General features: G+C 37.2%; 4 protein-coding genes across 6 annotated transcripts in view; all 4 read right to left on the minus strand.

Annotated features, from left to right (window-relative positions):
* The window catches only part of LOC136827029 (adenosine deaminase-like), an 87,477-nt gene extending 87,092 nt beyond the window's left edge, over positions 1 to 385 (minus strand). Inside the window, exon 1 of one of the 2 annotated variants that reach the window (XM_067084724.1) lies at positions 206 to 378. In XM_067084724.1, coding sequence (XP_066940825.1) covers positions 206 to 253 — 48 coding nt within the window. In that variant the 5' untranslated portion in view covers positions 254 to 378. Of the gene's footprint in view, positions 1 to 205 lie in introns of both variants that reach the window. The other variant, XM_067084723.1, reaches the window with a different exon arrangement.
* A 2,042-nt stretch (positions 386 to 2,427) lies between these two features.
* LOC136827028 (uncharacterized) lies at positions 2,428 to 5,316 on the minus strand. Its single transcript, XM_067084717.1, has 2 exons — positions 5,095 to 5,316; positions 2,428 to 4,529 (listed from the first exon to the last, which is right to left on the minus strand). The coding sequence occupies exons 1-2, from the start codon at positions 5,095 to 5,097 to the stop codon at positions 2,847 to 2,849; spliced, it is 1,686 nt and encodes a 561-aa protein (XP_066940818.1). The 5' UTR covers positions 5,098 to 5,316; the 3' UTR covers positions 2,428 to 2,846.
* A 111-nt stretch (positions 5,317 to 5,427) lies between these two features.
* Positions 5,428 to 15,692, minus strand: PIG-F (phosphatidylinositol glycan anchor biosynthesis class F). Its single transcript, XM_067084727.1, has 5 exons — positions 15,297 to 15,692; positions 12,600 to 12,691; positions 10,171 to 10,275; positions 8,217 to 8,319; positions 5,428 to 5,565 (listed from the first exon to the last, which is right to left on the minus strand). Exons 1-5 carry the CDS (start codon positions 15,615 to 15,617, stop codon positions 5,449 to 5,451), a joined length of 738 nt encoding a protein of 245 aa, XP_066940828.1. The 5' UTR covers positions 15,618 to 15,692; the 3' UTR covers positions 5,428 to 5,448.
* Positions 15,693 to 18,245: 2,553 nt separating this feature from the next.
* Positions 18,246 to 27,103, minus strand: LOC136827027 (SET and MYND domain-containing protein 4-like). Of its 2 annotated transcripts, none has more exons than XM_067084715.1 (5): positions 27,029 to 27,103; positions 23,883 to 24,644; positions 23,553 to 23,677; positions 21,060 to 21,545; positions 18,246 to 19,568 (listed from the first exon to the last, which is right to left on the minus strand). In XM_067084715.1, the coding sequence occupies exons 1-5, from the start codon at positions 27,060 to 27,062 to the stop codon at positions 18,936 to 18,938; spliced, it is 2,040 nt and encodes a 679-aa protein (XP_066940816.1). In that variant the 5' UTR covers positions 27,063 to 27,103; the 3' UTR covers positions 18,246 to 18,935. The 2 variants fall into 2 exon arrangements, with proteins under 2 accessions (XP_066940816.1, XP_066940817.1); XM_067084716.1 differs by lacking the exon at positions 27,029 to 27,103 and adding an exon at positions 26,426 to 26,900.
* Between the last annotated feature and the right edge of the window lie 714 nt (positions 27,104 to 27,817).

Below are 27,817 nucleotides of genomic sequence, written 5' to 3' on the forward strand. Positions count from 1 at the left end.
TACCAAGAACTAAACTTCAACTTGGCGAAGTTGAAAGCGAGATGGGGCCAGCGTCACTGAGGTAACTTCATCAGCAAGAAGTTCAAAACTAAGCAAAAGAGAAATAAACGTCATTAAATACATAAAGTATATACGACGCCGCTCGTGACACAGACCACTGCCAGGCAAAAACATCCGCTAATCAGACACCTTGGGGGAGACTTACCCTGCATTTGGGCTTGTGTTTGAGCGGCTCCATTATGACATCCATCATGCTTCCTTCACTGTTCTTTCAACCAGACTGGTGCACAGACTCAAACTAGACACATCCAGACTTTGGCCCAACAGCTGAGCATCTCCCTCAATCGCGACGCCCAGACTTACAGGGTCTGTGGTCGTTATGCTCAGTCCGGGGCCCCCGAGTTTATCAGTCATTCGGCGCTTGTTGCGTGGCCCCGCAGTTTCGTGTGTTGGGCGGGAACGCTTAAATTAATTGTGGCCACTAATAATTTTGTTTGTGGTTCTCTCTCTCTCTCTCTCTCTCGGCTACATTAATTCATATTCACATTCCAACTCACAGTTAAAGACACTCGTAATTAAAAGCTTATTTATTTGCACTCAAACTTGACTTCAAAAATTTTACATGTCTATTAATAATCATTTTGCATTGTGATAAAAATAAATTTGAATTTATTATTATAAGATATACGCAGTACACTTCATAAAAACAAAAGGAATAAGTACTTAATGTTTTCCTTTCAAGTACAGTATATAGGCTATTACAGATTTCTCTTAACATACTTCCATGATGTCTTTTAAGTGTTCTTTTAGAGCTGTCAGTAAAAATCAGCAGTTAGTACCCTCAAAGTTTCTATCTTGCCACTGATTGGCCGATACATCTGAATAACAACCTCTGAAGGGTGGTAAGCTGCAAAGTTAATGTTGATGGAGTCATATCAAGTGAATGTGCAGTAAATATAGGGGGATGCTACAGGAAGTCACCTTTTTTTTTTACATGGAAAAGAAGGGTTTAGAGTGAGATACTGGTCTAGGACAGCTGCCCAGGTTGTGTGAGGTATAACTGAATGATGGAAAGATTCTGAAGGAAGTAGACTTATAATATGCAATCGATGCTCTCTCAATCAGCAAAACTCCACAAGATTTACATGGCTTATTAGAATGCAACATTAATCTTCAGATGGGACAAATTAACTCTAAGGAAGACAATAATGAGAACAAAGTATGTGCAAAGGAATGAAATAACACTTGGAAAATGGATTAATAAGGTTAAGCAACGATGATACCCAGTATAGAAAGGACCACTCGAGTTAGAATTTTTTGAAAGACTTAAAATGGCAAATCAAACACTTACATTTGGAAATATTAGTCTAGTACTGTCTATATGGCTATAAGTACATGAATTACTGTATGACAGTGAAACTATGGTCTCAAGGCCTTCTCATTTACAGAATAAATCTACAGGAAGAATACTAGGAGCCAGATTGCAGGACATAGTAAGGAATGATATCACAAAATAGAATAGATACTGTACTGAATTTTGGCCAAAGGCCAAGCACAGGGACCTATGAGGTAATTCAGCGCTGAAAAGGAAATGTAGTAGAAAGGTTTGAAAAGTGTAACAGGAGGAAAACCTCGAAGTTGCACTATGAAACCATTGTTAGGAGAGGATGGACAGCAAGACAGAAGAAAGAGAATATGAATGGAGGTACAGTAATAGGAATTAAAGGGTTCCCAGCTAGGGGCCAAAGGGATGCTGCAAAGAACCTTAAGTAATGCCTACAGTGCACCATGTGACGTGTGCTAACAGCACTAACCCCTTAGATGAGAACTATGAAAAGGGAAGCTGGAGACAAGTGTGGATTTGTGTAGATGAAAGCACAATAAACAAGAGTGGCAGAATTTCTGATTGTTCTCAGGAAATTCTTGACTTTTTGAATGAATGACAGAATGATGACAATTAGGCTGCACAATGGTTCACCTCCCAATATCCTATACTGTATTCGATTTCTCTAAGTAAATTCAATGCATTTTTACATTTTTTTCATATTTCCAATACAACATTCCAACTGGGGTGGGTGTGGATGATTAAGCCCAGAAATGTTATATTTTGACTTAAGGGTATGAGATAGCATTTCAGCTGTAATTTAATTCCATAATTGTTTCTCAATTAAGAGGCTGAAATTTCAGATTGCTAATGTTGCTTTTGAAGTTGTACTTTACTAGCTGTAATACTATCAGAGTGGACATCACCTATTGCATAGTCTTTCAGCATCAGAAATTTACTTATCACAAATACACTATACAGTAAATGCAATGTACAGTACACACATACTATAGAACTGTAACTTGGATATGAATCCTATCCAATATGCAAGAAGCATTCATAAGATATGTACATAGTTGAAAAGGCTACAAATTAAACAAGTATCTACTTTGTGAATTTAATAATAAAATTTCACTAATGAAAATGCATAGTGAACAATACACTGATCAAAATTATAATGTACTTCCATTGATAACAAATGACTATAAAAGAGAATTGAAAAAAAGCTTACAATCACAAGCCGCAAAGATGAAATGGTTTAATGTAATTAAAATCATATTACAGGCGTAATAGTGAAATAGTGAAATTCATGCTTATAATTTTACAGTTCTGGCAAAAAGACATGAAATTTTTTTTGGTAGATAAAATCACATTTTTTTGTTATTTTTTTTTCTAGAATATGATTATCTATGATTAGCCAGGAGGAGAAAGAAAGCAATCCAAAGAACAATTATTACCCCTGAAAAATCAGGTAACCGACAATCACATCCTATCATTCTTAAAGAAAATAATCTGTGGTCCCTTACTGTTTTTTCGTGTTGCTTTTACGGTCGGGATTACTTTTCACCCTCCTGACCTGGGCAGGCGTGTATGGGAAAGCCATAGTACTTTTCTTCTTTTTCTTTACCTTTTTGCCTGCCTCATTTTCCTTATCTGTCACTATTTCATTTCTCCTTCCACTTTCTTCTGGATTATTCGTATCTCCATCACCAGTGTCAATGAAAAATCCAGGTTTGAAATCTGTTTCTTTCTTCTCACTGCTTTCTCTGACTCTCTTTGGCCGACTAGACGTCTTACTCTCCGGGATGAAAGCGCTCTCTTCACAGACGCTCTCACGATTGCCTTCCGTGTCCAAGAAAAATTCAAAACTGACGTCCTCTGCTTTCCTCTTCTTCCCGTTCTCTTGGTCTTCTCTTTCCTGGGTAAGTGCACTGGTTTCATCACTTGATCTTTTAGTTCTGTTTGGAGAAGACCTTACTTCTGAAGACTCAAAACGAATTATATCTTCTGTATGGCTTACTTCGCTGTTCTTCACAGTGGAAACACTTTCTTCTGTGACACCTGCATTTTCATTACCGTCTGCGTAAATACCGAAGTTGAACTTGAAACCTACTGGTTTTTCCGCTACGCTTTCACTTTTTTCCTCCGGCTCTTTAGATGGTCTCTTTATAGCCTTCTTGTTATTTTCGATTTGAGGCATTCTTACATCTGAAGCTGAAAAACAAATTATATCTTCCCCTAAGTCTAAACTCTCAGCCTTTTTGGTCTCTGGAATGAAAACGCGTTTACTTTTATCCGATCGTTTCAGGTGATAAGACTTTATCTCCTCTGGTGTTAGCTTATACTTAGGAGCAATACCCTCTTGAGCAGCAAGCTTCACACCATTCTCTCTGATATCAATCACATCAGTAAAATCAGCAGAAACCTCAACAGGTATTGGAGTTTTTGCCTTGTTCTCTCTGAAGTCGTCATTAAGTATCAATTTGTCAGGATCTATTCTCACAGTCTTCTCACTAACACCCTCATCTGTAGGATGACTCGGCTTCAAGTGAGTCTCACCTATGTCTTGAAGTGTCTTCTGCATACAACAGTATAGTGGAAAGAACCTGCTAGATGTTTCTTGCGCAGACGACTTCAGTCCGAGAACCATAACATTGTGCTTAATACCAAGTGTATCTTCCGTTTTCAGTGAATCATCCAACCCACTAAGAGGCACAAGTGGGATATTTTTACTCAGGCAACCTGGAACGAATGTTTCACCTAAGAAAGTTGGAGTGACATCTTTCTTCAAGAGGATCGCAGCTATTTTATTTTGTTCTAATGCTCTCATGACAGAATTATAGCCAAAAATGAGGTGAGAACGTCCTTCCTGTACAACTTTGTATCTTTCAGCCGAGTCGGGATCGCCAAGCAATTTCTCGAGCGCATCCTTTTTGTACTTCTGACAGTACTGAGTCCGCTTCTTACCTTTCAATTTGTAAATCTCCTTCCAAGGAGGAGCAAGGAAGGGTAAGCTGAGGTTAGAACAACACTGTTCCAACTGCAACTTAATTTCCTTCTCTGACTCTTCCCCAATTACTGGCCACTTTATAGTAAATGGATTATCCAAGGTGGTTTTCACAACTATCTTCGGCTTCTTTGATCCACTTTCTTTCTTCTTGTTCAATTTCAACTCCACTGTCTTCCTGTTTCTCTTTGATGCCATCTTTAGAAAAAAATACAAAGGAATGTAAACTAATGACAACTACATATACTGTATACAAAAAATAATTTGCAATAAAAACTACTGAGAAGTAAAATGACACAGCTTATCGTCTTTAAATAATGAGAATGAAGCACAGTGGCATACATCTACAAAAATCTAGATATGAACTCATATAAAAACTATGCAAACATTAACAACTTAAAAGTTCGATGTACAGTTACAGACACTACTCATCCATATCCAACACACCAAAGAAAGCCAACATTGTTTTTGTGTAATGAGGCAAATAAACATACGAGGAATAAGTAATGAGACCAAAGATAGTAAGAAAGAATGTATGCATTGCTAGCTTCTCTGCTGGTTCTAACATGTATATAGCAGTGTTGAGTTCATACTGGCGGTACAGATGGGAGATCTTCTTTCCTACAGAAAACATTGTGAGCAATGAGCACCAAGCAAAATGGCTATGCTAATCTACAGACAAATAAAATTGACAAATATGCTATAAAACAATTGACAAAGATGCTACAAAACGATAAGTGGAAAACTCTTTAAAGGCACCAACCATCTATTTTCAGCTGAAGTTTACAAACATGTAAGATGCGATACCAGGTCTTACAACAGCCTTACTGCTGGGCTTTTGGTTCCCCTTCAGGCTCTGGTATGTGAGGTATGTCAATATTCAGTTTCTTTATAGCTTTTTTAACACACTGTTGATATTGCTTGTACAGAGGTTCGCATGTATCATCATCCGTCTGGCCCTGCAAAAACTTCTCGCTGAACCACTGATTAAAGCAAGAATCATAAAGCCTCTTGAGTTCCTGACAATCTTTACTTACACTGTTCATTAGACAACAAGATGTTCAGTAACAAGATATTATATGTACAGTACATGAAATTTTTAAGTAAATCTTGCTCCTCAAGTGGCCTTGTTCTTTCGCCTGCCCGATTCACTGATAAAGAGTCCTGTCAGTAGGTAAACTGAAGTGACCAGTTCTCCAAGGATGGCACCAATACAACAGGTCAGTGGCCAAACCTGATTGAAAAGAAATGAGTGAATTAATATTTTAACCAAACTTTAGTGTTGAAAATACAGTATTATGTATCTTGCAAAACGTAGAAATAACAAGACTGCTTCTAAAAGGAAAAAAGTTTAATCCAAGGCTGCTGAAACATGTGAACTTGTTTTGCACTGGCAATACAATCACCACAACTGACAATCTCAGGTTTCTGTAAGAAATGCATCTGGTAACCAAATATTTGTGAAGATAGGTTAAGATAACAAGTGGATACATTAGGAATTAAAATACAATATTACTGTTCCACAATTTCTACTTGTTCATGCAGCAAAACATTATCACGAGTTGTTACCCATCTCTGCTTCCTATTATGTTTGTACGAGTCATTAGACTTTGCCAGTATAGCATGACACTAATAACTAGCATTCAAAGACAAGTACTTTTAGCATACTATGATGGTATTCACAAAACTAAAAAAACTGCTTTACTTAAAACTCAAATCATTTTTTAAAAGTAATTCAATTAGTAAAATAATTAGAATGATGAAGACACCTGTTACATCCTAACACATGATAAAAAGGGTTTCATATACACAAAATAAAAAGGGTTTCATATGCAAAGAACTCTTTTAATCATTTCACAGATGCAAATCTATTACCTTGTGCTCAACGTCTAAAAACCAATGCAAAATTTTGTACCAACTCAAGGAATCACTATGCAACGTATCACATGCAATGGAAAGTCAGTTCCTCAGGAACAATGTTTTCATTTCATTACTAAGTTTGCAGTCTAAAATGGACAATCATAATTAGAACAATAGACCCTGTTACCATTCAAGGTGAGAAACTTACACATCAGATGTGGTAATCAACTCAACAAATCCTCTTCTATAATATGAAGCTCTGATCTCAGATTCTTGAGTTTGCACCTAATTAGTGAGATGGGAGGGGGAACTTCAACATATGGCAATGGTTCATGTTTACAAAAGAACAATTATGTGTACATAATGTAACAAACCACTGCTTTGGGCAAGAAGGGAACTGAAGATAAGATCTTTCTAAAAAGAGATGACATTATCTAGTAAAGGACAGTGCAATGAACATTACTTAGTGATAAGAAAAACAATGCCTTAGTTAGCAGATTCCTCATATGGTAAAAGAGAGGAGTGGATATTGTTCCATGTTCTTCCATCCCTACACTGTGAGGTTTGCTTTCTCAATTTGAACACCTACTAAACAGGGAGCTATAGGGTAGCAGTCCCCTTTATTTAGTGAAGCTCCAAAGAGGTCTAGTAAGTTGTTTCAAGATAAATGAAAACCTACTGACATAATAACCCTTTCGATAAAATTCCTGTTTCAGCCTCCCTCATGCTTCACCCAAAAATTCCTCATTCTGCAAAAAACCTTAAAACTAGCCTTATATGTCCAATACTGCCCCGTAAAGGATACTGCAAGTTTTTAGCTATAGGTTATTTGGCACTGTATCCTACTGGTTCCTGAATTAGGCTAGCATCATAAAACTGTCCAAAATGCCTGCTGAACATGGAAGATATATTTTTTCTATGTCCATACCACTTTCTCATGTGGTTGTTAGATTCCCATTCTTTGGTTAACATGACTGCAACACACGTCTTTATTGTCGACCTTACCGCGCAACGACTCCTCGCTGCTGGGAGAAAGGGGCACTGGTGACTGGTACAATACATGTACACACGCTACGGGGGTCTAAGCGATGACAGGCAGGGCAGCCGATCGAGACTACAAAGTCTACCCCAAAGCCAAATCAAAGTCCTTCAAAAGAAGGCATCGTGCTTACCCCACACAAATGGGAAAAAAAGCACGTTAAAAGAAGACGACGACAGCTGCAACAGCAGTAGGCTTGGTGACAGACGACAAACAGGCACCCATTATAATACTGTACCTACATCAACCACGAAAGGTTGTCCTTGTAAAACGAACATATATTGTCAACTCCTGATGCAGGTCTCCAAGAGTTGCAAACCAGCTGGAGAGATGAATTCATTCTTTATCTTCCTCTTGGAAAAAGCTCACATCCAAAAGTCCACAAGTGTTATATCTTCCAGACAATGTCAAGATACCCCTCTGAACTGTTTCCTTAAAATGTAATACTAATAACAGGCTGATTTCATCATCTTTAGCAATCAAGTTATACTATTCATCTGCAGTCCTTTGAGTATCACTCAAGTGTCAAGAAATCTTTTCATCTATTCTCCCTTTAGTTCTTGGTGTTATCTATACTTTTCTGTAGGACATACATTCATTATGTTTCAACTACCCTTATTGCAATCAAACATACATCATCATGACAAGATATCACTGTTCTATCTGTTCCAATTTCACACCACGTGAAGTGCTGTAGGGGGATTCTGTGTTTTGTAGATACCATCACTAGTTACTTGTCCTTGTCTTAGTTTAAAATGATTCACTAGTTTAAAGAGCTACTGATTTCACCTAATTTGGGTGTCTTACCCTTAAATACTTCAGACAGTCTAATACAGTACACAGACTGTGTATATTTACTTACTCTGGTTATGGACAGATATGTATTGTAATAGTAAAAACAGGTTTGTTTCTATATATTAATGCATTTCAATATTACAGGTAATATTCACCACAGTTTGGTGTCCTCCCAAGAAAAGTTAACCCACCTGCCAAGGTGTGTCCCAGTCAAGAGGAATTGGCAGCGCACCTAACCATGCACCTAAGAAGACGGCAATGCACTGCAAGTCAAGTTCTTCTTCCCAGTTCAACCTACATGCAAAGAATATAAAGAACAAGGTTAGACAGAGCAACATAAAACAAAATACTGGGTGGTAAAACAAGTCTGACAAAGTTATCCTTCTCACTTCGTGAATAGTGTGGACAAATATCTGATTAGGACAATGCAAATGGCATTATTAAAAAAAACTATTACAGGTTGACCATCACTAATCCGGCAATCAGTAGTCCGGAACAACCAGTAATCCGGCACAAATTTTGGCTAGAGTAATTTCCAATGTTTCCGCATTAATTTTCAAATTTCCCGGGTCGCTGCGCTAACTCGCTTGCCGGCCGCTTCGATTTCGTGGCGCAGTGTGCTGCATCAACAAACTGGTAGCCTAGCCTACATTATACTGAACTCTATTCACATATTAACAATATTATACAAACATCAACATAACAAATGTGCATCTTTTTCATGGATCTTTTAAAAAGTTATGCTTTACTACAGCATTTCCAATTGTATTATAAATTGCGATCAATGTTTTGTTTTGGGAATAGGTATCGCGGTGTTTATTTTGCAGCATTTAACTAAGTTCAAAGCGCTTTTCTTGCTTCTAGTTAGCGTAAATTAATATGGATACTTTATTTATTTGGGGCGAGGATATTTTTCGTTATACGAAGTGTTTTTAAGTTGAAATATAACTTAAATGTCTCGTTGTGAAACTAATTTAGCTATTTTTTTCGTTAATATATGGCGTTCTCGGGAATCGCGGCTGGCGTTTGGGGAATGTTTGTTTTGTGTGAAATAAATCAAGATTCCGTTCGCTATTTTCTCTTGATTTCATCATAATACGAGCTTTACGTATTTATCTTTTATCTGCGTGAAAACAGTAGTAATTTGTATTCTTTCAAGCCCAGTAGTTTTGATTAAAATACATTCTCTCCAGTTTTATTTACGATCGAGTTTCATCCATGTTGCCGATGCATGATAATTTATAGTCATTGGCAGCTTTAACATTGTTTTCTCAGCTTCAGCTACAACTTGCAGCTTAAAGTTACGGTAGCAGTATATTTCCCTGCCGATCTTTTCTCCAAATAAGGGTATACTGTAAAAAATATATCAGTCCTATTGTACAGTACTTGACGTCATTTGTAACATAACTACAGTAATTGTGTATTACAGTACGATGGTTGAAATACAAGAACAACAGTCTGTACGCATTTACGCAGGAGTATAACGTTACTAACAATACTTTTATCATTCTCTTTTACATTTTTAACTAGCAGATGGAATAAAGAGATGGAGGAAAAGAAGTTGGTCTATTGTAAGTTGGTCTCTCTCGCTGCCTGCGCCTGCGTGAAATCTAAAAATATTTTTTCCTAAATATTTCCGTATCGGTATTAATTATTGTTAACCCCATTAAACTCGAAATATCGTAAGTCGAATTATCATAACTCGAGCACTACCTGTATTTGATAATTGTCTTTTCTTTATTTACCAACTTGTACCGATTTATGGGATACTTTAATTCTAAGATGAAGTGCTTAGCTACTGGGTTTCGTGTATTCTAGCCTAACAAATGGCTAATCCGGCACCCTCCAGGTCCCAATGATGCCGGATTAGTCATGGTCAACCTGTACCTGTGCAAGAAATAAAAGGTAGAAGAAAAATGAAAGTGCAACAGATTTTCTCAGTTCAAACCAAATTTATAACCATAAATACTCTAACAGGATTTACACAATATATAAAACTAGAACTTCCAGCATTTTTCTTTGATATATCAACTAATATGACTTTTGAATGCAATTGTTCACAATTCTGCATTTTTGCTAAAGACTTTAAGGAAAGCAGAGACTTGATATATACCAGTTAAACATAATAACAATTGTGTAGCATACCTTTCGAGAAGAATATGAAAAGCCCTGGGTCCCAGAGTAATTAATGGTCTGATGAGTGCCAGTGATGCAACTAAAATGCTAAACGTCAAGGTTTCTTCCACGTTTCTGGAAAAAAAATCCAATTAATCAAAGTAAAACACAACAGTACTGCAAAAGTGCGAGTCACTTAACATACATGTTCAAGACAGTGTGGAGTTATTACATCACTTTTTATCAGGTGAACACCATAATTATTATACAAACGAAGCCTATAATGAATACTGTACCAACACTCCTGAAGTACTGAGCAAATGGCCAGGATTCTGTACAACGTTTCATAAAATCTTACATAATGGTACATTTTAATACAAAATACACAGTAATATGAAACATATACTTGACGTTATGACTATGGCCATGCTTTTCATTCGTTGACTTGGACTGCTGACATGTCAATATCAGTTTTGTTCACGTCGCCAATCATTATTCTTTTTTTTGGAAAAAAGCACTGTAGACAATGTAATACTGTACTGTATTACAGTCCATACCATGGGATAAATACTGAAATCACAAGAGAAAAGGAAGAAACAAGGATAAATGTCGAAGGCATAACAACTTCAGAAGCCAAGACAGCATGATGTTACCTGCTTGATGGACATACTACATGGAATACCTGAACCATCAAGTTTTCACCTCAGGGGAGCAACCCAAATGGACACCTAGTTAGACGAGTTGCTCTCCTCTTGGAGTGTGTTACAAGAGCTGTTAACTGCAGGATTAGGCAATAGTAAATTGATGCATTAAACAAATAATAAGCCTTGAGTAAGCCTGGGCCCCAGCCCTAAAATAACCCAAAAATGAAGTGAATTCATGAGGATAAAAATGCAGGTATGAGATGCAGCATCGTTATCGATATTCAAGCAATTTTCATGCATGAAATAAAAGTACATTGGAAAAGTGATACTGCATCAAAAATAGCCTAAAGTGAATACATTACAGAATGCACTGAAAATCAAAACATCCACATAAGACTAAGCTACATTTCTTTGTTATACCAATGCACTCATGTACAATCCAGTAACTCTAATCTTACTTTGTACTATGATTTACAATCAATTTCTTTTGATAATTTTCTAACTTTTTTCTTTACTAATGTATTCTGAATTTTTAATGTTTTAAGTTTTTTCTTTTCCAAAACTTCCCGTAAATCATAGCGTAAAATCAGGATCACCCACATTTAATTCCTCAGTTTTAATAATCTCCAAGTCATCATCAGTTAAAATGACACCACCTATTACACTGCCAGAAAGGCCTGGCTGAGGTAATATGTTCAATGCAGTTTTAGCTTGCTGCTTCTTCTCTTCATATATTTCCTTATAAATAGCAAACACAGCATGAGCATCCCTCTCTACCTTTGAAAAATGTTCACTATTGGGTCCATCTCTTTTGCAATTCTAAGCAAATTGTCTAGGACTGCAAAAAAATGTCGCTAGTCCTAACAAAGTCAACTGCTTTTGTACCCAATTTCCTTCCTCGTTTTTTATTGTAACTTTGCAGTGATTGTTGCTGCCCTGACAGGGATAAACCTCTGAGCTTGGTCCTCAAGCTACTTGGATAACAATTTCTCTATGTCAGCAATAGAACCCCTCTCACTTTTTCATTATTATTGTAGCCTTTAAAGGTGCAGTGCCCTTTGACGCTTGGGGAACCTTCTATTCCAAATCTCTGAGCAAAGAAGTGTTCTTGCCTGACTTACCATCGCCAATTCCATGTCCTCTTTCCTTCAGATGGACTTCTGATGGTAACTTCTCCCTTCTTGGACTAATCTACTTTCTCCTCCCAATAGCGATACAGTCTACCGTAAGATGAATAGGTTTGTGACTGCTTTTACAATAACGCAAATTTTTATGCAAACCCATTTACTGTAAACATCAGTGCCTTCCACCCTTTCCAAATTTCTTAGATGCAGATTAGCAGAGTAGTATGTGGATCATCAGTAAGTACCTCAAAAATAGAGAGTTGCCAAGCATGTGTTGTGGAACCATTTTTCTTGAAACTTTCTAATTTGTGCAATTGGATGTATCCCATCCACATAGTTGAAGGTTATTTTATGATGAATGGGTTCATGTTAACCTTATTGTAATAACCACCTTTCCTGATTCACTGACAATTCTAGTTAATTAATTAATTATCTAACTGTTTGCGATTCTGATGCCAACAAATGACATTACCTACTGAAAATTTTTGTTTGTCTTGAACTCTTCATTTCAACTTTTTAGTCTTGTAATTTTTCGAAGCCTGTCAAAATAAAGCAAAATTACACAGGACTTGTCACAACAAACTTTGGGAACGCTAGAATCACAAGAGTTAATGAATTATCTAAATTCTTTGCTCATTCAAATTTTCATTTCCTTTAAAACAGTACATTCAAAGTCAACTAATATACTCACTCAATTAAATATGCTCCATACAGGACAGTTATGATGTGGATGGCACAAATACTGCATAAACTAAGGACAATTATCAAAAAGCCATCAGCAACCTGAAAATAAAGTTGGACACAAAATTATACGAACACTTCACATAAAAAAATTAGCATAACCTTTTAGAAGCAATAAGTTTGCTAACATAAGGACAGAGACAAGTATTTAAATATTTAACATAGCCTCGGCTACAGTTAAAGGCTCATAGAGAAATTACAATATTTTGAGGTCGAATGCTGAGTGAGAGGTCATGACTTACTGGGGGGGGGGGGAGCCCCTCTGGCCAGGTTAGGGTACAGAGCCAAAGGCTAGGTTAGGTTAAGGTACGTCTGGTTTAGTCACATTCCCTCTGAAATACCGACAGTAGCCCTTACCTCTCACTCTGCATTCATTCCCAATATTGTAAGTTGTCTAAAAACATTTATAATATAAATATCAGCCACATCATTTCAGAAAGTCACAAGGATAGAGGTGCCTCAAAAACTTATTACTGCACTCCATCAGTGGATAAGCATTAACACAATAAAAAAGTGGGTAGAATCCCTTCTCTAATCTAACTTTGAATTGGTCATTAGGGCAGTGCTCTAAAATGAAGCTAACATACATAAGAAGACATTCTCACAATGGTTGTGGGACCATTCTAGCTCTATTTTCCATTCGTTAAATCTAGTTTAGTTACTATACCAATAAACAGTTTCCAGCAGCCCGCGTTATATCTTTGAATATCTTAACTGTTCCTATCTACTGATCTCTTGACTGACCCTTTTCTAAGATACATATTGAGGGGTCGTAGCCTCCTTTAATTTCCAGTGTCTGACTGGGTAACAGCCTCGAGGCAGCCACAACTGGACAGCTTACGTAAAGTCAGCACTTTCTTGAATGACAGTATTGTACTCCTTCCTTCATCGCTAAATATTTAATGTTTCCTGGTTACTGTACTTTCTCGGTTGTCAACTGATGACTTGTAGATCATTCTACACAATAATAATAATCTGTTTTGCTCTAAAACTTGGATATTCTGCCGAGCAGGGGTAATGATAAAAAATAAATAACAATCCACTAATAAACACTGAATTACATTGCCCATCATATAGATGGGGGCCAAATGCATATACAAACAGGCATAAAAATCACCAAATTTATATAAATGTAGCTGAATGGTTATGTTTAAATTATGGAAAATATAGTTTCATTTGATAAACTGTATGCAAGTAAAATTAAAACTCAGTAAAACTGCAGACTGATGACATATCCTGAAAAGGTCAAAAGAGGCTAATGCCCCTGAAACATCCCCCCAACCCCCAGAAACAAGACGTTGTGCATAGCATGAACATGTATACAACTATTTTGCAGTATAATCCTCAATTATGTTTGTCTTAATTTATTTCTCAGGCATTTCAGTCACCTAAAGTGATTTGCATCTTGACCAGACTATGCCTATCTGATGGGACGAACAATATAATGTTAGCAGAATATTAGTAACACCTTTTGTTTATGCGTCCACTTATGTTTGACTTTTGTTTATAATATTTACTCTTTTTTTTGAGTCTTAACGCTCATCCCTGAAGGGCTGGTACTGAACACATTGCCTATTTTGCTCATAAACTGATAGTCCGACCTACTGAACCAAAGGGGCATAAGAGTAGGCTTCAGTTTTACCCAGGATAATCCTAATCCTAAGCCTAGCCTATAGGCCTAGCTTCAGTTAACACAGCATTTTGAAAACAAAAACCTAACCTAGGTTAGGTAGTAATATTACGCTTATCCCAAAGTACCTTTGCATTTTTGGCTGGTTTAAAGGGAAATCACAACTTAAATCAGGTTAAGCCTGAGTTAATGAACAAATGTTGGTCCACATAGGCCTACGAACTTGGGTAAATGTCAAAGATTTCATAATAACAGTATGTTAGGATGATAAGCTATTGTGACACAGGATTGTCCTACTGTAAGCCTACTAAATAGCCTAATACTCTATTAAGAGTACAATTTGACCGCTGAAACCTACCAAAAGAATATGTTAATATATTCTAGAAACAAATCTAAGCCTAATCGATAGCCGAAGCCTACCATTAGATTGGCTATTCTGGAATGAAATGAAGCCTAGGCCTACTGATGACCTTCCAAATTTTACATATATAAAAACCTAGTAATTTTTTCCCATTATTTTACCTTTGACGACTTATTCTTCGTCTTGACCTTCCCCAGGGCAGTGCTAGGCCTATAGTTACCTACGGAAGTGGCATAGTAGGCCTACCTAAGGCCTTTAGATGAGATACCTAATTTTGCATTTATACAGAATATATAATGATTTCACATTTCACCTTCGACGACTTCAGCGACATCCTATGCCTACCAAAATGACATTTTCTCGACAGGAATGGCGTCTAGGCCTATCGCTACTGACGAAGGGGGCTCTAAACCTACCTAAGCTTAACTAGGGCTACTGACGACCTTCCCGATTGTAAATAACATATTCTATTAAATTTCAACATTATTTTACCTTCGACGGCTTCTGCGACATCCTATGCCCCCCGAAATGACATTTTCTCGAAGGAAATGAAGCCTAGGCCTATTGCTACTGACGAAGGGGGCCTTAAGCTACTGACGAAATTCCAACTTGTAAAGAACATAAAAAAAACCTATTAAATTTCCACATTATTTCACCTTCGACGACTTATTCTTCGTCTTGACCCTCCCCAGGGAGGAGGAGCCGCCGTCAGCTGCTGCTGCTGCCGCCGCGGAGGAAGAGGAAGAGGAGGAGGAGGAGGAGGAGGCCCTCGTCGAGCACACCTTCAGGAGGAACTCGACGGCGACGACGGAGAGGCTGTAGAAGCGCAGCGCCGGTAGACAGTCGCCCAGGCGGTAGTTAGAATAGACCAAGAAGCATAAGACGGATAAATCGAGGACTAGAGAGAGGACGAACTTGGAATAGCGAGGGAAATTCCACCAGGAAGATGACGACAGTCCTCCTCGTGATGCTATCATGGCCTGCCTCTGTAATTTGGGCGCGTTCTGTTGAGACCACTTTCTTTCGTTTACCTTTTGGCGTTGACGGGCGTGTTCGGTTGGGTTGCTGTCTTTTTTTTCTTCTTTCCTTTTATTGTTTTATCTGTTTCGTTGACGTTATAACAAAGATTAAAAGCAAATTATCAAATATATATATTATATTTGTGATCACTGGTTGACCGCGTGATGTATAAAGATAAGCGAGGTAAGTGTTCGATTAGGTTCGGTGTTTTTGGGGTTTCCTCTTCTTTTTCATTTTTTTTTGACGGAAAGGTGAATTATTTATATATATAGCCTCATGATCTCTATATATTAATTGTATTTTTACGCTGGATCATTCAGGTAAATTGATCTCTGCTTGATCGTGTGATGTATAAAGGTAAAGTATGTCACAGCGTTCGATTGGGTTGGTATTTTGGTTCCTCTTCTACTTTTTTTATTCGATTTTGTCGACGTTATGACAAAATGTAAAACCAAATCCTCTCTTATATGAACATTGTATCTTTAAATTGGACCACTCAGGTAAATTGATCGTTAATTGATGTATGATGTATAAAGTGGTATGGCAGTTGGTACGATCGAACTCGGTTAATTGGCCTTAAGTGATTTAATTACAGACTATCCCTATCCTACTGTATCTCTGTAGGAATAACCACAGAATAAATGAATGATTTATGGTTAGTACAGAAAGCTACAAAGGTAGGGCAATATATTCGACAGTATGTATTCTAAATACAATGGCAGACATTGAGAATGTTAGTGTGAAAAATACTTCACTGCTAAAATCAATTTTATTAGCAAAGGATATATAGATTCGCAAAAATCATGACCACAGTTTACATTTTTAGACATTTATTTAAACATTGTACAGTACATCCGAAAATGATGACCATCCTGAATAATGTAGACTAGCATTCTTCCAGGTAGACTAATCAATTAGACCGGTAAATTCATCTACTGGTGTGGCATTCTGCTAAGCTAAGATCTGTAAGGGAACCTCAGGTAATATCCAAAGATATGACGCCGAGATATTCAAGGTGCTATATTTTCTGGATTTCAGAAAGGCACAGAGGCAAATGTCCTCATCAACACCAATCTTCTCACTTACAAAGAAGTACTGTATTCATGGACTTCCCCACTTAGATTAACACACGCCCAGTATTTCTGAGAATACTGGGATTTTGTAGGGTACAGCGTATAGCTTTTAAATGGCGGCTGTGAAAATGGCTATGTTCTCGGCTTTTGTGAAAGACATTAAATCATATTGCGCTTTTAACTTAATAAGCATGCTTCGCATCAGCAATCAGACTGGCGAGTTCTTTCTATGTTGATTATTTTTCTCCATACACTGATCACCAGAGAGGCCATTGAAGGATTCATGATATGTTTTCACACGTCCCACGGGTTCCTTACTTTTATTCTACCTCCTCTTTCCCGTCCCTTTTACTAAGCCCTGTACTTATCAAGTGTTGCTGATATTATGTGGAATTCTTCAGCCAACATTAAATGAAAGAGTTAGCCCAGAAGCAGCTGGGGCAACCCCTCCTTGTCACTGTCTTCTTACTAGCAGCTCATGGAATGGAAAGGTATAAAAAATTTAAGGCCAAGGCCAAGCACTGGGATCTACAATTAACGTGGTTAGTGGAGGCAGCATACGGGCACTAGGGAAACATTTCACTCTCACGTCAAATATAGCCCTTTATACAGTAGAAGTTAGGAATATATCATTTAGGCCAAAAGCCAAGGGCTGGGACCTACGAGGTCATTCAGCAATGAAATGGTAATTGACAGTGAGAATATGAATTGGGGTACAGTAAAAAGAATGGAAGAGGTTGCAAATATTGCCACTTATACAAATTTTCTCTATATTATTTAAATAGGAGGAATTAGACATACAAATTCCTGTTTCAAGGACAGGTATTCTATCCATCAAGCCTAGTGTGGAGCCATGTACTTGTACAGATTGTATGTCACCTGTTGCAAGATAGTCAGATTACCAAGTACCCCATGGCTTGTTGATCACCCTAAAGTTTCTGGGACTTTATAACCAGGGGGTCAGTGAGTAAATCTGTTTCATTACTGTGTACCTTCCAGAAAAAACATATACATACATAAAAAAACACGGCAATGTGTAGTTACTTGAAAACATGTAACATATCTTGAAAACAGAAAACCATTTTACTGTGATTAGAAGTTTTAAATCACAACTGCGTAAAATTAACGAGAACAAAGTCTGGTCCATTGGTCGATTAAACCTGTCTGGTTAACAGTTATAACACTACTGAGAAAATATAAGTACAAGGATCTCAATATCTTACAATTTAAAAGAAATTTTGCTGGTATGATTCATTGGTACTTTTGTTGTAAGATTTTGGATGTGCTTTGTAAATTTACTATATATGTATATAGTTATTGCAGCAAAATTTAGTCAGATGTACAATAAAAAAAAAAAAGCTAGGTATATGTTGTTTGATGCAGTGGGACTCAAGTTTGATTTAAAATGCATAAATTATCTCTCATGTGACTTTCTACATGTAAGAATACTTACAGACTTTAAGATGATCTTCCCACTGGTGATGCAAGCTCATGGTTTTTAAATCAATCAAATTTCACAGGAGAGTTTTTATTTAATCTTTGTAGCATCTCATCAGCCTCAGCTGAAGAACTGTTCATTATTTACTTTCTTCCGATACAACCTTTGTTCTCATTCCAACTAGCTGCAAACTCCTTCAACTTTGTCTTACCCAATTACCAACACTCCTTTGGGCCAGGACAAAACTGTAACAGCTCTAATTGATAATATCCAGGCATTTGTATAACAGGCATTTGTAGTGTAAAACTACATAAAGGCATTTGTGACAAAGTTTATACTGAATTAAGTCTCATGATGAAGAAAATACAAAATGGGGAGTAAATAAGAGTAAAACTCTATAACAACACCCAGGCACTGGCTGTCAACAGCTAATATACTTTAGATGAAGACCAATATAAATGAAAAAATTAAAATAATATGGCACCATCAAAAACAAATAACTGATACTATATCAGTAACATCTAAGCATATTTTTTTAAGAAAGAAGAGCAAAAGCAATGACTATAAATAATTGGTTTTTTTTTTCAAGTCAGTAGCAACCACTGAACTGCACGTATTTTTGGTAACAACACTGTATAATGAAAAATTATGGATCCTTATGATAGATTACCAAGGATATTCAGTGCAATATCAATTCTACCAGCTGCACTTGACCAATACAACACAGAACTCATTGAAAACATTAATACAACTGAGTACTTCCTTCATTCTCTCATGAAGTATTGCATCATAACAGTACGCGTTCTACAAAAAGCTCGACAAGGTAATGATACATGCTTTTCCATTGCAATAATAAAATTGCTGATGTTCTGAAAATCTGTTCTGGTAAGTTCATTTCCTCTGCCAATTTTTGCAAGAACTTTCTCATATTTACGCTCTGCATCAGTAACTTCGTCCACTGTGGACCAAAATTTCTTGACTGTAGAATCCTTCTGTGATGCAGAAGTTTTGGCATACTGAATATTGCATTGCATACACGCAGGCTGAAAATCTATTTCAACGACAGGATCTGAACACTTGACGCATTTCATTTTCATTTCCTCTGGAAGTTCAGCTTCAGTAGGCCAGTTTTCCAAACAGGCCTGGCAAGAGCACTTGATTCCACGGGCCTGTAGAAATGCTTTCCTCGCTGACAGTGGCAAATGTTGGTATCCTTCAGAATACAGTAGAGATACCTCTGAACCTTTGGGAATGGACATGACAGACCTTACCACTCTCACAGAACCAATGTTGTAGTGAGCAGCATTTGGATTGCATGCGTGCCTTATCAGCCAAACTGAAGGAAACAGGGCTGATCCAATACCTTGATTATCTGTCTTGTTGGTCTGGGTACATAACTGGAAGGAAAATAAAATATATTACATGCTGAAAATACTGAGAATGGGAATGGATTAACAAATAAAGACAAATGTAAATAAACTATGGAATGACTGTTGAAGCATAAACAAACAAAACATACATTTACCAAAAGACAATATTATGCTGTACATTAATCAATTACGAATGATGGACAAATAAACCTTGAGATGTTGAGGAAATAATGAATACATGTAAACTTAGTCTTATTAAGGACCAGGTAATTGTCTAAACTTTAAGTTCAACAGAGTACGGAGTGAGTACATGGCTCCTAAATTCCTCCTGCCACTTGTAGTAAATTTTTAAGGTTACTTAGAAGGCACTGTGATGGACATGGAAGGAATCGTGACTAGTAACACGTGCCTCCTGCTCTCTACATTTGCAGTACAGTGCATCATTAGCATGCATGTGGGTTATTCATCAAATAACTCAGTCACACAAGTGTGAGCATTCAATGATGGGATATTACAGTATTTTGTGCCATTCTTTAAAGAAAGGTAAACTCACAATTTCACAATGGTTTCATTCTGTTGCTGTACATTCAATACATCAAAAGCCTGTTATTTACTAAAAAAATATTCTTTGAGAAAAAATTTTTTATTGCAATTCTAAAGCACTTCTAGTCCCTGAAAACCATAAATTTTTAAGTGGCACATTTTTCTAAAAATCTTCCCTGGTATTCACAAGCAGACAGCTCTGCAGCAAATCCTATGCCGGATGGATTTATGTCATCAGTATACATTGTAGTGCGAGCCTCTGTCTTATATAATCAAGTGTGTGAGCACATTTGGTGTTCAAGATGCAACGTTTGTCATTGTAAGGTTTTTATATTAGTTTTGCTGTTCTGTACTAAATTATTGTAAATATACGATTTTTTAATATTCATATTCTTTGACAGAATGAAATATTGCATGCATTTAGTTTCTGATGAACCCTGAAGTATATAACACTATGATGAAAAAGAAACAGTCAGCAATCATAAGACACAGATGACTTCATTCACTTTAGCTCATCTCCTAAACATTCTGATTGCAGATACATTTCTATATTTACTGTATAAATGCCCTTTTTTTCAATACTAGCAATTTTATTGAGAAATATACTGAGTAGTATCTAAATACACACAGTGTTCAACGTAAACAGTTGACTGTATACTGTTTGTATATTTAAACACATTCTAACAGTATTACCATACCTACAAGAAGGAAAATATGATGAGGTGTGTGGTATATTGTGTCATTTTCAAAAAATAATTAGGAGTATAGCAAATCATTCAGATGAGTAAGCATAAAAAGAAACATAGCTGTGGCAAAATAGGGTTCTCACATCCAAATATACTGGCTGACCAGTCCCGAATGGGGACCTGTCCTCATTGGTACCAGGGTCACTTTGGAGACCAAAGCCCCAGCTAGCCTACTTTACTAATATTAAAAATTTGATAAAATATATATATTTTTGAATAAACAACTCACCTTCATATCAGAAACCTCAAAAAATACACTGTTGTGAGCAAATTGATACAGAAGTGCTGTGCCAGTTACTATGTAATCCTCGTCACTTGGATCGAAGACATTTCCCAATTCATCAATGAAAAAAGACTTGCTCTCATTGAGTATCTTTGTTAGAATGAATGCAATTATGCAATAATTATACAGTTTTACATTCGGCTTCTTATTACTATAGGCACTGATATGGTACACAGATCTGTAATCCGAAGAACTGTAGATGCCATTCTCATCAAACCCAAACTTTTCTGGAGGAAGTTCCTTCGCCTCCCTCTGTAGCGCTGGTAGCTTCTCCTTCAATTCCCGGAATGTGGTATGAATTATTGTTCTGAAAGCATTGCAGACTTCCTCATCATCTACTTGAAGGTCCATGAGATAAGGTAATATCTTACATTCCCTAGCATGCAACCCAGCAAGTCCTTTGGTTCTGCAGTCTTCTGAACAAAAAACCGCCTGGAAAAGACAGAACTCACTTTTACCATTAGCAATTTAGAGAATACAGTACCTGTCTATTAAAAAGCCTGACCTATCGAGATAAATGTTACAATTACTTTACCATCACTTGCACTAAGCAAATCCAAGTGGACTCGTTTATATCAAGTCAGCATTAACTGGGACTGGCCTTATCTTTCTGCTGGCACCTAATAAATAGGCTTTCAAGTATTTTGTTATTACAAATGAAAACTTTTAATACCTAGGTCTACCTAAGGTAAGTGAATGACATTCTTGAATTCGTTATGTAAAGGGGACTTTTTCCAAATTTACTAAAAAAATACAATTACAAAAATAACTCTCCTGTTGGCAAATTTAGCCAGATTACAAGCAGTATCTATATTCAGAAGTCTCAAATTCAGCCAGATTACAAGTATTATCTATATTCATGAGTCTAAGCTGAGATAAGACACTCCCTTAAAGCAGGAACCTTGAGTAACTGCAGATATCTAGTAGTCAGGACATAAGAAGCTACATTCTTTCTGCTGCTACGAATGCTTCACCCTTATCTGCTGTACTTCAAAGAGAATTTCAGATGTACATTTCAATCTTATTTCCAAATGAAAATAATTTTGACCCTTGGCAAATTATGTCAGCGAAGAACAGGAAATAAAATCTCCTTCTCCTTTCTCCTGTCCTGAAAGATTTACAGTATTCTCTCCTACATGTCCTCTATCTCCTGTCCTGAAAGATTTACAGCATGCAAATAAAACGGTCAAACTTTTGAGATCAATCTTCTCGGAAATGCCAATGCTCCTGGTTCTCTTGCTTAACCAAGTACTCCCTAACACTCAGCTTATAGGGCATTCGTTCCCAAGTCACCAAGGAATAAGCAAGCAAAATTGCTCCTATGTTATACTGTTTTGCCTAAATGTTAAATCTTGCATTTATCCCTCCTACTGGAACCCTGCTCTGGGGTATCATATCCCTAAGAAGGTTGATTATTTCATGACACTTTCTGGGACCCAACTCCTCTTTGAAAGCATCAGTGTGGCACCCCTAAATACGGACTTTTTGTATTTTAAGAATTTTTGGCTATCTTCTCCCAGCACTTCAGAGATTCATTTGCCTGACCTTGATTATCCCTTGCATCTTTAAATCCTTCCGTATATATACTTCCTTCCCATTTTTCCAAATTCACTCAACAAATGGGTTTGGATCTGTTGTTGATGGTACATTATGCTCCTTTCCTCATCTCTAATGGTGCTCCTTGGACCCCTGTTCTTTTACTTACTTTTTTTCACCTTTACCACAGATTTTCACCGGTCTACCTCACCTCCTATCCAAGCTTTTGTGGATACTTCAACCCTCCATCCTTCTTCTGTCATCTACAATCAAATTCAAATTGCTCTATCCCCTTCTGTTACTCAGAATCTCGTGAGCTTGCCTGAATGGGGACCTCCAAAACTTAACAGTAAAATTCAATGCATCAAGGAATCTCTTCGATTTTTTTTAATGAAAATTACCACAATCCACTAACCTTCACCAGTCAAAAGCTTTATGCTGGCCTTTATTCACCTACTGTACTTCTGTCATAATTCAAATGCAGCTTCTTTAGTTCCCTTCATCATACTCCTAGTTTCATGCGATACACATTGCACACAGCATCTGGGTTTATGCCAGTTTATCATGGAAATTAACTCTCTTCAATATTGAATGGGATTTTGGAAGTTTAAGCAACTGGACAGTAAAGTGGACAGAAAATACAAAGCAGAGATGAGGTATGTACCTCACAACACCTGCAGTATTCTCTACAGTTTAGGGAGGCTGACAGGAAAAAAATGATTCACTTTAACATTCTTGACTTGCCAGTTCAATTAAATTGAATGTCTAACTTGAGGAAAAGAGGTTTCTGCATCAGGCACCATTAGCTAGGCCTGACAGAGAGAGAGAGAGAGAGAGAGAGAGAGAGAGAGAGAGAGAGAGAGAGAGAGAGAGAGAGAGAGAGAGAGAGAAATAACCACTTACCAAACAGTCTGGACAAGGGATGATTTGGCCCTCACAACGCATTAGGCATTCTGAACATGCCTGCATTATGGTATGGTTATATCTTATAAAGCTGACGTAGCCACTGTCCACAGCAAGGATTTCTCCTACAGAAAAAAAGAAGCAAATTTCATTAATGCACAGCAAATAATTGTAACATTTACATGTTAATACTGTCTACAGCTTAGCAATGTCTTACTCAATTTACAACCCCCTTCTTTTACCTTACAAACTTATACATACATCCTCCACTCATTTCTTACCTTACTTTATTTACATATGGAAACAATTCAAAGTTCATTTCTTAATTACCTGGAGGTATATCTCTTGTTGTGACAACATGTCTACCTCTCTCCTGTGAATGGATAACCTTCAAGGAAGAGCTAAAAGCTGGGACATCAGGGTTAACTCTTGCTAGTTTGGGGGGAGTCTTGGCATTAACAGATTTAATGCTAAAGTCGTCTGCCCGAGACGTCTTCTTCTCCTTGACACAGCGCTCCTTTCTTTCAATTAACTTACTTCTAAGGTGGTTTGGATATCCAAACTTAAGGGCTAAATCTATGTCAACAAGGCATCTCTTGTAGTCCTTCAAGCCGAGAAAGATGGCAGAACGATTTGCATACCCAAGAGCGAGAGATTCAAATTCACTTGCACCTTTCTGGTTCCCTTTCTTCCCTCCATCACTGTTTTGGCCATCGTTGCCTGTAGATGGAAGCTTTGGATGTGGAGCCATTAAAATACCCAAGTTATACAGCCTCAACGCTTCTTCGAAATTACCCGACTTGTACTCTTTGTTGCCCCCTTCTCTAAATAACTGAGAGGCTTCCTCCATTTTTAATGATGACAGGGGACCTTTGAACTCAAAACACTTGTGCGCAGCAGGGCTATTCCACAAGAGGGAAAACATATCCTGAAAATTTTCAAGCTGCAGAAACTGGCTACACGTCCTGGCAGACTCAACAGGACCTAAGGCAGACTGGAAGCTTGTCTTCATATCCAAGAGTACCTTAGAGGAACTGATGTCAATGTGCCGTCGTTCGAGCAATTTGCTAAAGTCCATGATTGTTTTTCTTCCTGAAAAATATGTACAAAACAAAAAAATGCACATATTAAAAATTTTTTTTAATAAAACCAAACATGCAAATATTACAGAAAATTATCAATTCAGTCATTCATAGTTTAAATGTAAGAGCATAGATTCTGAATCCTGTTTTAGTCTATTACACTCCTGGAATATATAACTGAGAAATATAACAATACAGTACTTTAGCACACAATAAGAACAACTCAATTGTTTGTAGCTCCATTTCTAGTAACATATGCTCCCAATGGACAAAATTTATATTCAATTTAGTCATTGGGCCTGGACCAACAAGGACACTGTAAATCTGAATTTTTTTTAATTCAACAAAATTTATTGACAGAACTGTAATCTGAAGCATTTCTTAGATTAACATGTAATGGATGCACTTGTTTTATAATACAAGTGAATAAATGAGACACAAAAATTGCTAAACAACTGTAGTTATACCGGCTACCGACAAGCCTAACAAACATTTCAATCAATCAGCCTGAGGATGAGGAATGAAGCTTTTTTTTGTTTGTTGGAGAAGGGGTTTATTAAGTAAAACCTAACCTACATCCAGTAAGGATCCCAATGAAACAAGATGCTCAGGATGTATGTGTTTAAGTAGCACTGACCCGTTATTTAGCACAGGCCAGGTAAGGCACAACACCCTAGGTCAGAATAGGTGGAGGGAGAAGGATTACGTGGAGGGGGGAGGGGTCCAGAGAGCTCCAAAGGAGTAAGACCCACCAACATCAGTTAGATTTGGTTGGAATTTCACACGTTTGGGTAGAATGCAGAGTTCTGGGTCACGACTTACAGCCAGGTCAGGGCATGGTATACGAGGTTAGGTTAGGTAAAGGTAAGTCTGGTTAGGTTATATTCCCTCTGACCCTTTATTTTGCATTTGCTCCTCAAGGTTTTGCAGTTCCCTAGATATAAATTCAACGACAAAGAAACTCCGTTTTCAACTCGGAAAGGGCCTATCAAAACTCCCCGGGCACTGGTGTTTTTGGCAAAACACTTACGCCTATATTATACCAGATACTACCTGAAAAAAAAAGCTTTCCTTTACCTAACGGGAAACATAAATACAAGACAATCGACAAGCTAGTATAAAAATGAGCCTATATCGAATATATACAATGCACTTTGCAGAGTTTTCGACCGAATTTCGACAGATAACTTTCACTGTTGCGATAGTAGTGTGCGTGAAGCCTTCCAAGTAATTTGTATATCACATGAATAAATACAAAATTATATTTTTTCTGACAAGTTCATAGTTATAGGATTTTCGGCCATTAGCCTATATTTGAAATAACCTAAAACAGCTACCGAGTAGTTGTCTATCCTCGGGACGCGCCTATAGCTCATTAACAATGGCTCCAAATGAAAAATTGCATTCAATAAAAGTTGTTCAGCAGGCCTAATTCTGCTGGAAAATCAGGCTAACAGGCCGAAATATTTTATCAATGTTCACCTTAAATCTAAAGTAACATGGTCAACCCTCGAGACACTTCAATAGGCCTATTTTGAAGTGGACAAAGGATAGCTCTCGGTATCCATAGGCCTAACTCACGAGTCGCTAAACCTTCGCCATTTGACTTAATTGTGCCCATCTTAAACCTAATCATATAAAATACATTTATAAAATAGACTAAACACATTCAAGAGATGCTAAATCTCGTCCCATTTCAGCATGACAATTCGAAATTAATAGGCCTACCGAGGTCTAGAAAAAATACCGCAAGAGATGTGTGACTGCAGTCAAGTTGTCTATTAGACCTACCTTCTAGGCCTTTGCTTTCCTGTAACTCGCCGATCAGTCTCTTCGTCTAGTTTTCTAGGGTAGTTTTAATGTAATCTAGTCGGTAGGAATTCACAAAATTATAATGACGAGGAAACGAGATATTGGGTCTCAGTCGGGCACAAGATGTTCCCAACAGAGCCCGCCGTTGGTGACGTCATTGGAGTACCGCTAGACTCGACCAACATCCTGCGTCTCAATTTGTTGATTTTGACTTGACTTCGGCGGCTTTTAATCGTAAGAAAGCCTGCTCTTGTTGTGACACGCAACGCAAGAAAGGTTTATGATAATATAATAATATCATATATATATTTTTATAAATTAACATATGTCTCACACTTAAGAAATTTTATTTGACTTCGTTAATTAAAAGCTTTCGGTTATTGGAGAAACAGGTACGAACGCCATAACCAAAACACACACACGTGTTGCTCGTCTCTGCAGTCGCGACTGTAACCTGTTGGATTATACAGTTATTTAAATATTTATTAAGCAATAACACACGTTAAAGGCCTTTTAAACTAAATTTAAATTAACTGATAATTGTATTGATGAATTATTGTAAGTAATTAAATTATTATTTACCTACTGCATTGCCGAAGTTCTCTTCAGTCTGCATCGATCAGAACTAACACAATATTATCAGGATATATTGGCCTCGTGCCAATTCTGTCAAGGCGACCCCATCATTCCACAAAACGACATATTTTTGTACGAATCCTATGATATTTCACTAATAATATCTATTCTCTTATGTTAATCTATGCAATGAAGTGGAATATTTCATGTCTCCGCCATTTAAGAAATCATATAGTATATCTAGGTCATTTTGAAGGGTGATTCACATTTCCATTTTCAAAGATTTTATAATTTCCTTTGATATATTCGAAGGTATTATCATTTGCCTTCATGCCTCTATATCATTCTCACTTTTACCTCCTGAAAAAATATACCTATCTGGTCTGTCAGCATAATTTTATATTATATATATTCAAGGAGACAATAAAAATGTTTGTGTATTAACACAAATGGTTGGTATGAATTTTCATTTCGAAGGAAGGTCTAATTGACCTGGTAGTATTCTTGAACATAAACAAGGCAACTACAGTAACTCTAAGCATGCAAAGTGGCCCTTCACCAAATTTAGGTGGTCTTGAATCAAACGGGTCTTCAAAGTATACCGCCTGGGGAACAACTTGGTTATTAAAACATACAAGAGTTGTTGGATCCAGACTGTGCTTGCCTAATAGATCACGTACTGTAGGCGGGGTAGCGCCGTCAGTGCACCTTACGGGATGCACTGTAGGCATTACTAAAGGTTCTTTGCAGCGTCCCTTCGCCCCCTGGCTGCAACCCCTTTCACTCCTTTTACTG

This window comes from Macrobrachium rosenbergii, chromosome 41 (genome assembly GCF_040412425.1).
Source record: "Macrobrachium rosenbergii isolate ZJJX-2024 chromosome 41, ASM4041242v1, whole genome shotgun sequence".
Lineage (NCBI taxonomy): Eukaryota > Metazoa > Arthropoda > Malacostraca > Decapoda > Palaemonidae > Macrobrachium > Macrobrachium rosenbergii.

Excerpts from the sequence above, each read along its gene's own strand:
- PIG-F (XM_067084727.1), bottom strand. The coding sequence starts at position 15,617 with ATGATAGCATCACGAGGAGGACTGTCGTCATCTTCCTGGTGGAATTTC. Across the intron at positions 12,692-15,296 it reads CGAAGAATAAGTCGTCGAAG|GTTGCTGATGGCTTTTTGAT; the intron begins GTGAAATAATGT and ends CTTTATTTTCAG. Across the intron at positions 5,566-8,216 it reads ACTGGGACACACCTTGGCAG|GTTTGGCCACTGACCTGTTG; the intron begins GTGGGTTAACTT and ends CTTTTCAATCAG.
- LOC136827027 (XM_067084715.1), bottom strand. The coding sequence starts at position 27,062 with ATGCAGACTGAAGAGAACTTCGGCAATGCAGTAG. Across the intron at positions 24,645-27,028 it reads GAACTTCGGCAATGCAGTAG|GAAGAAAAACAATCATGGAC; the intron begins GTAAATAATAAT and ends CATATTTTTCAG. Across the intron at positions 23,678-23,882 it reads AACAAGAGATATACCTCCAG|GAGAAATCCTTGCTGTGGAC; the intron begins GTAATTAAGAAA and ends TTTTTTCTGTAG.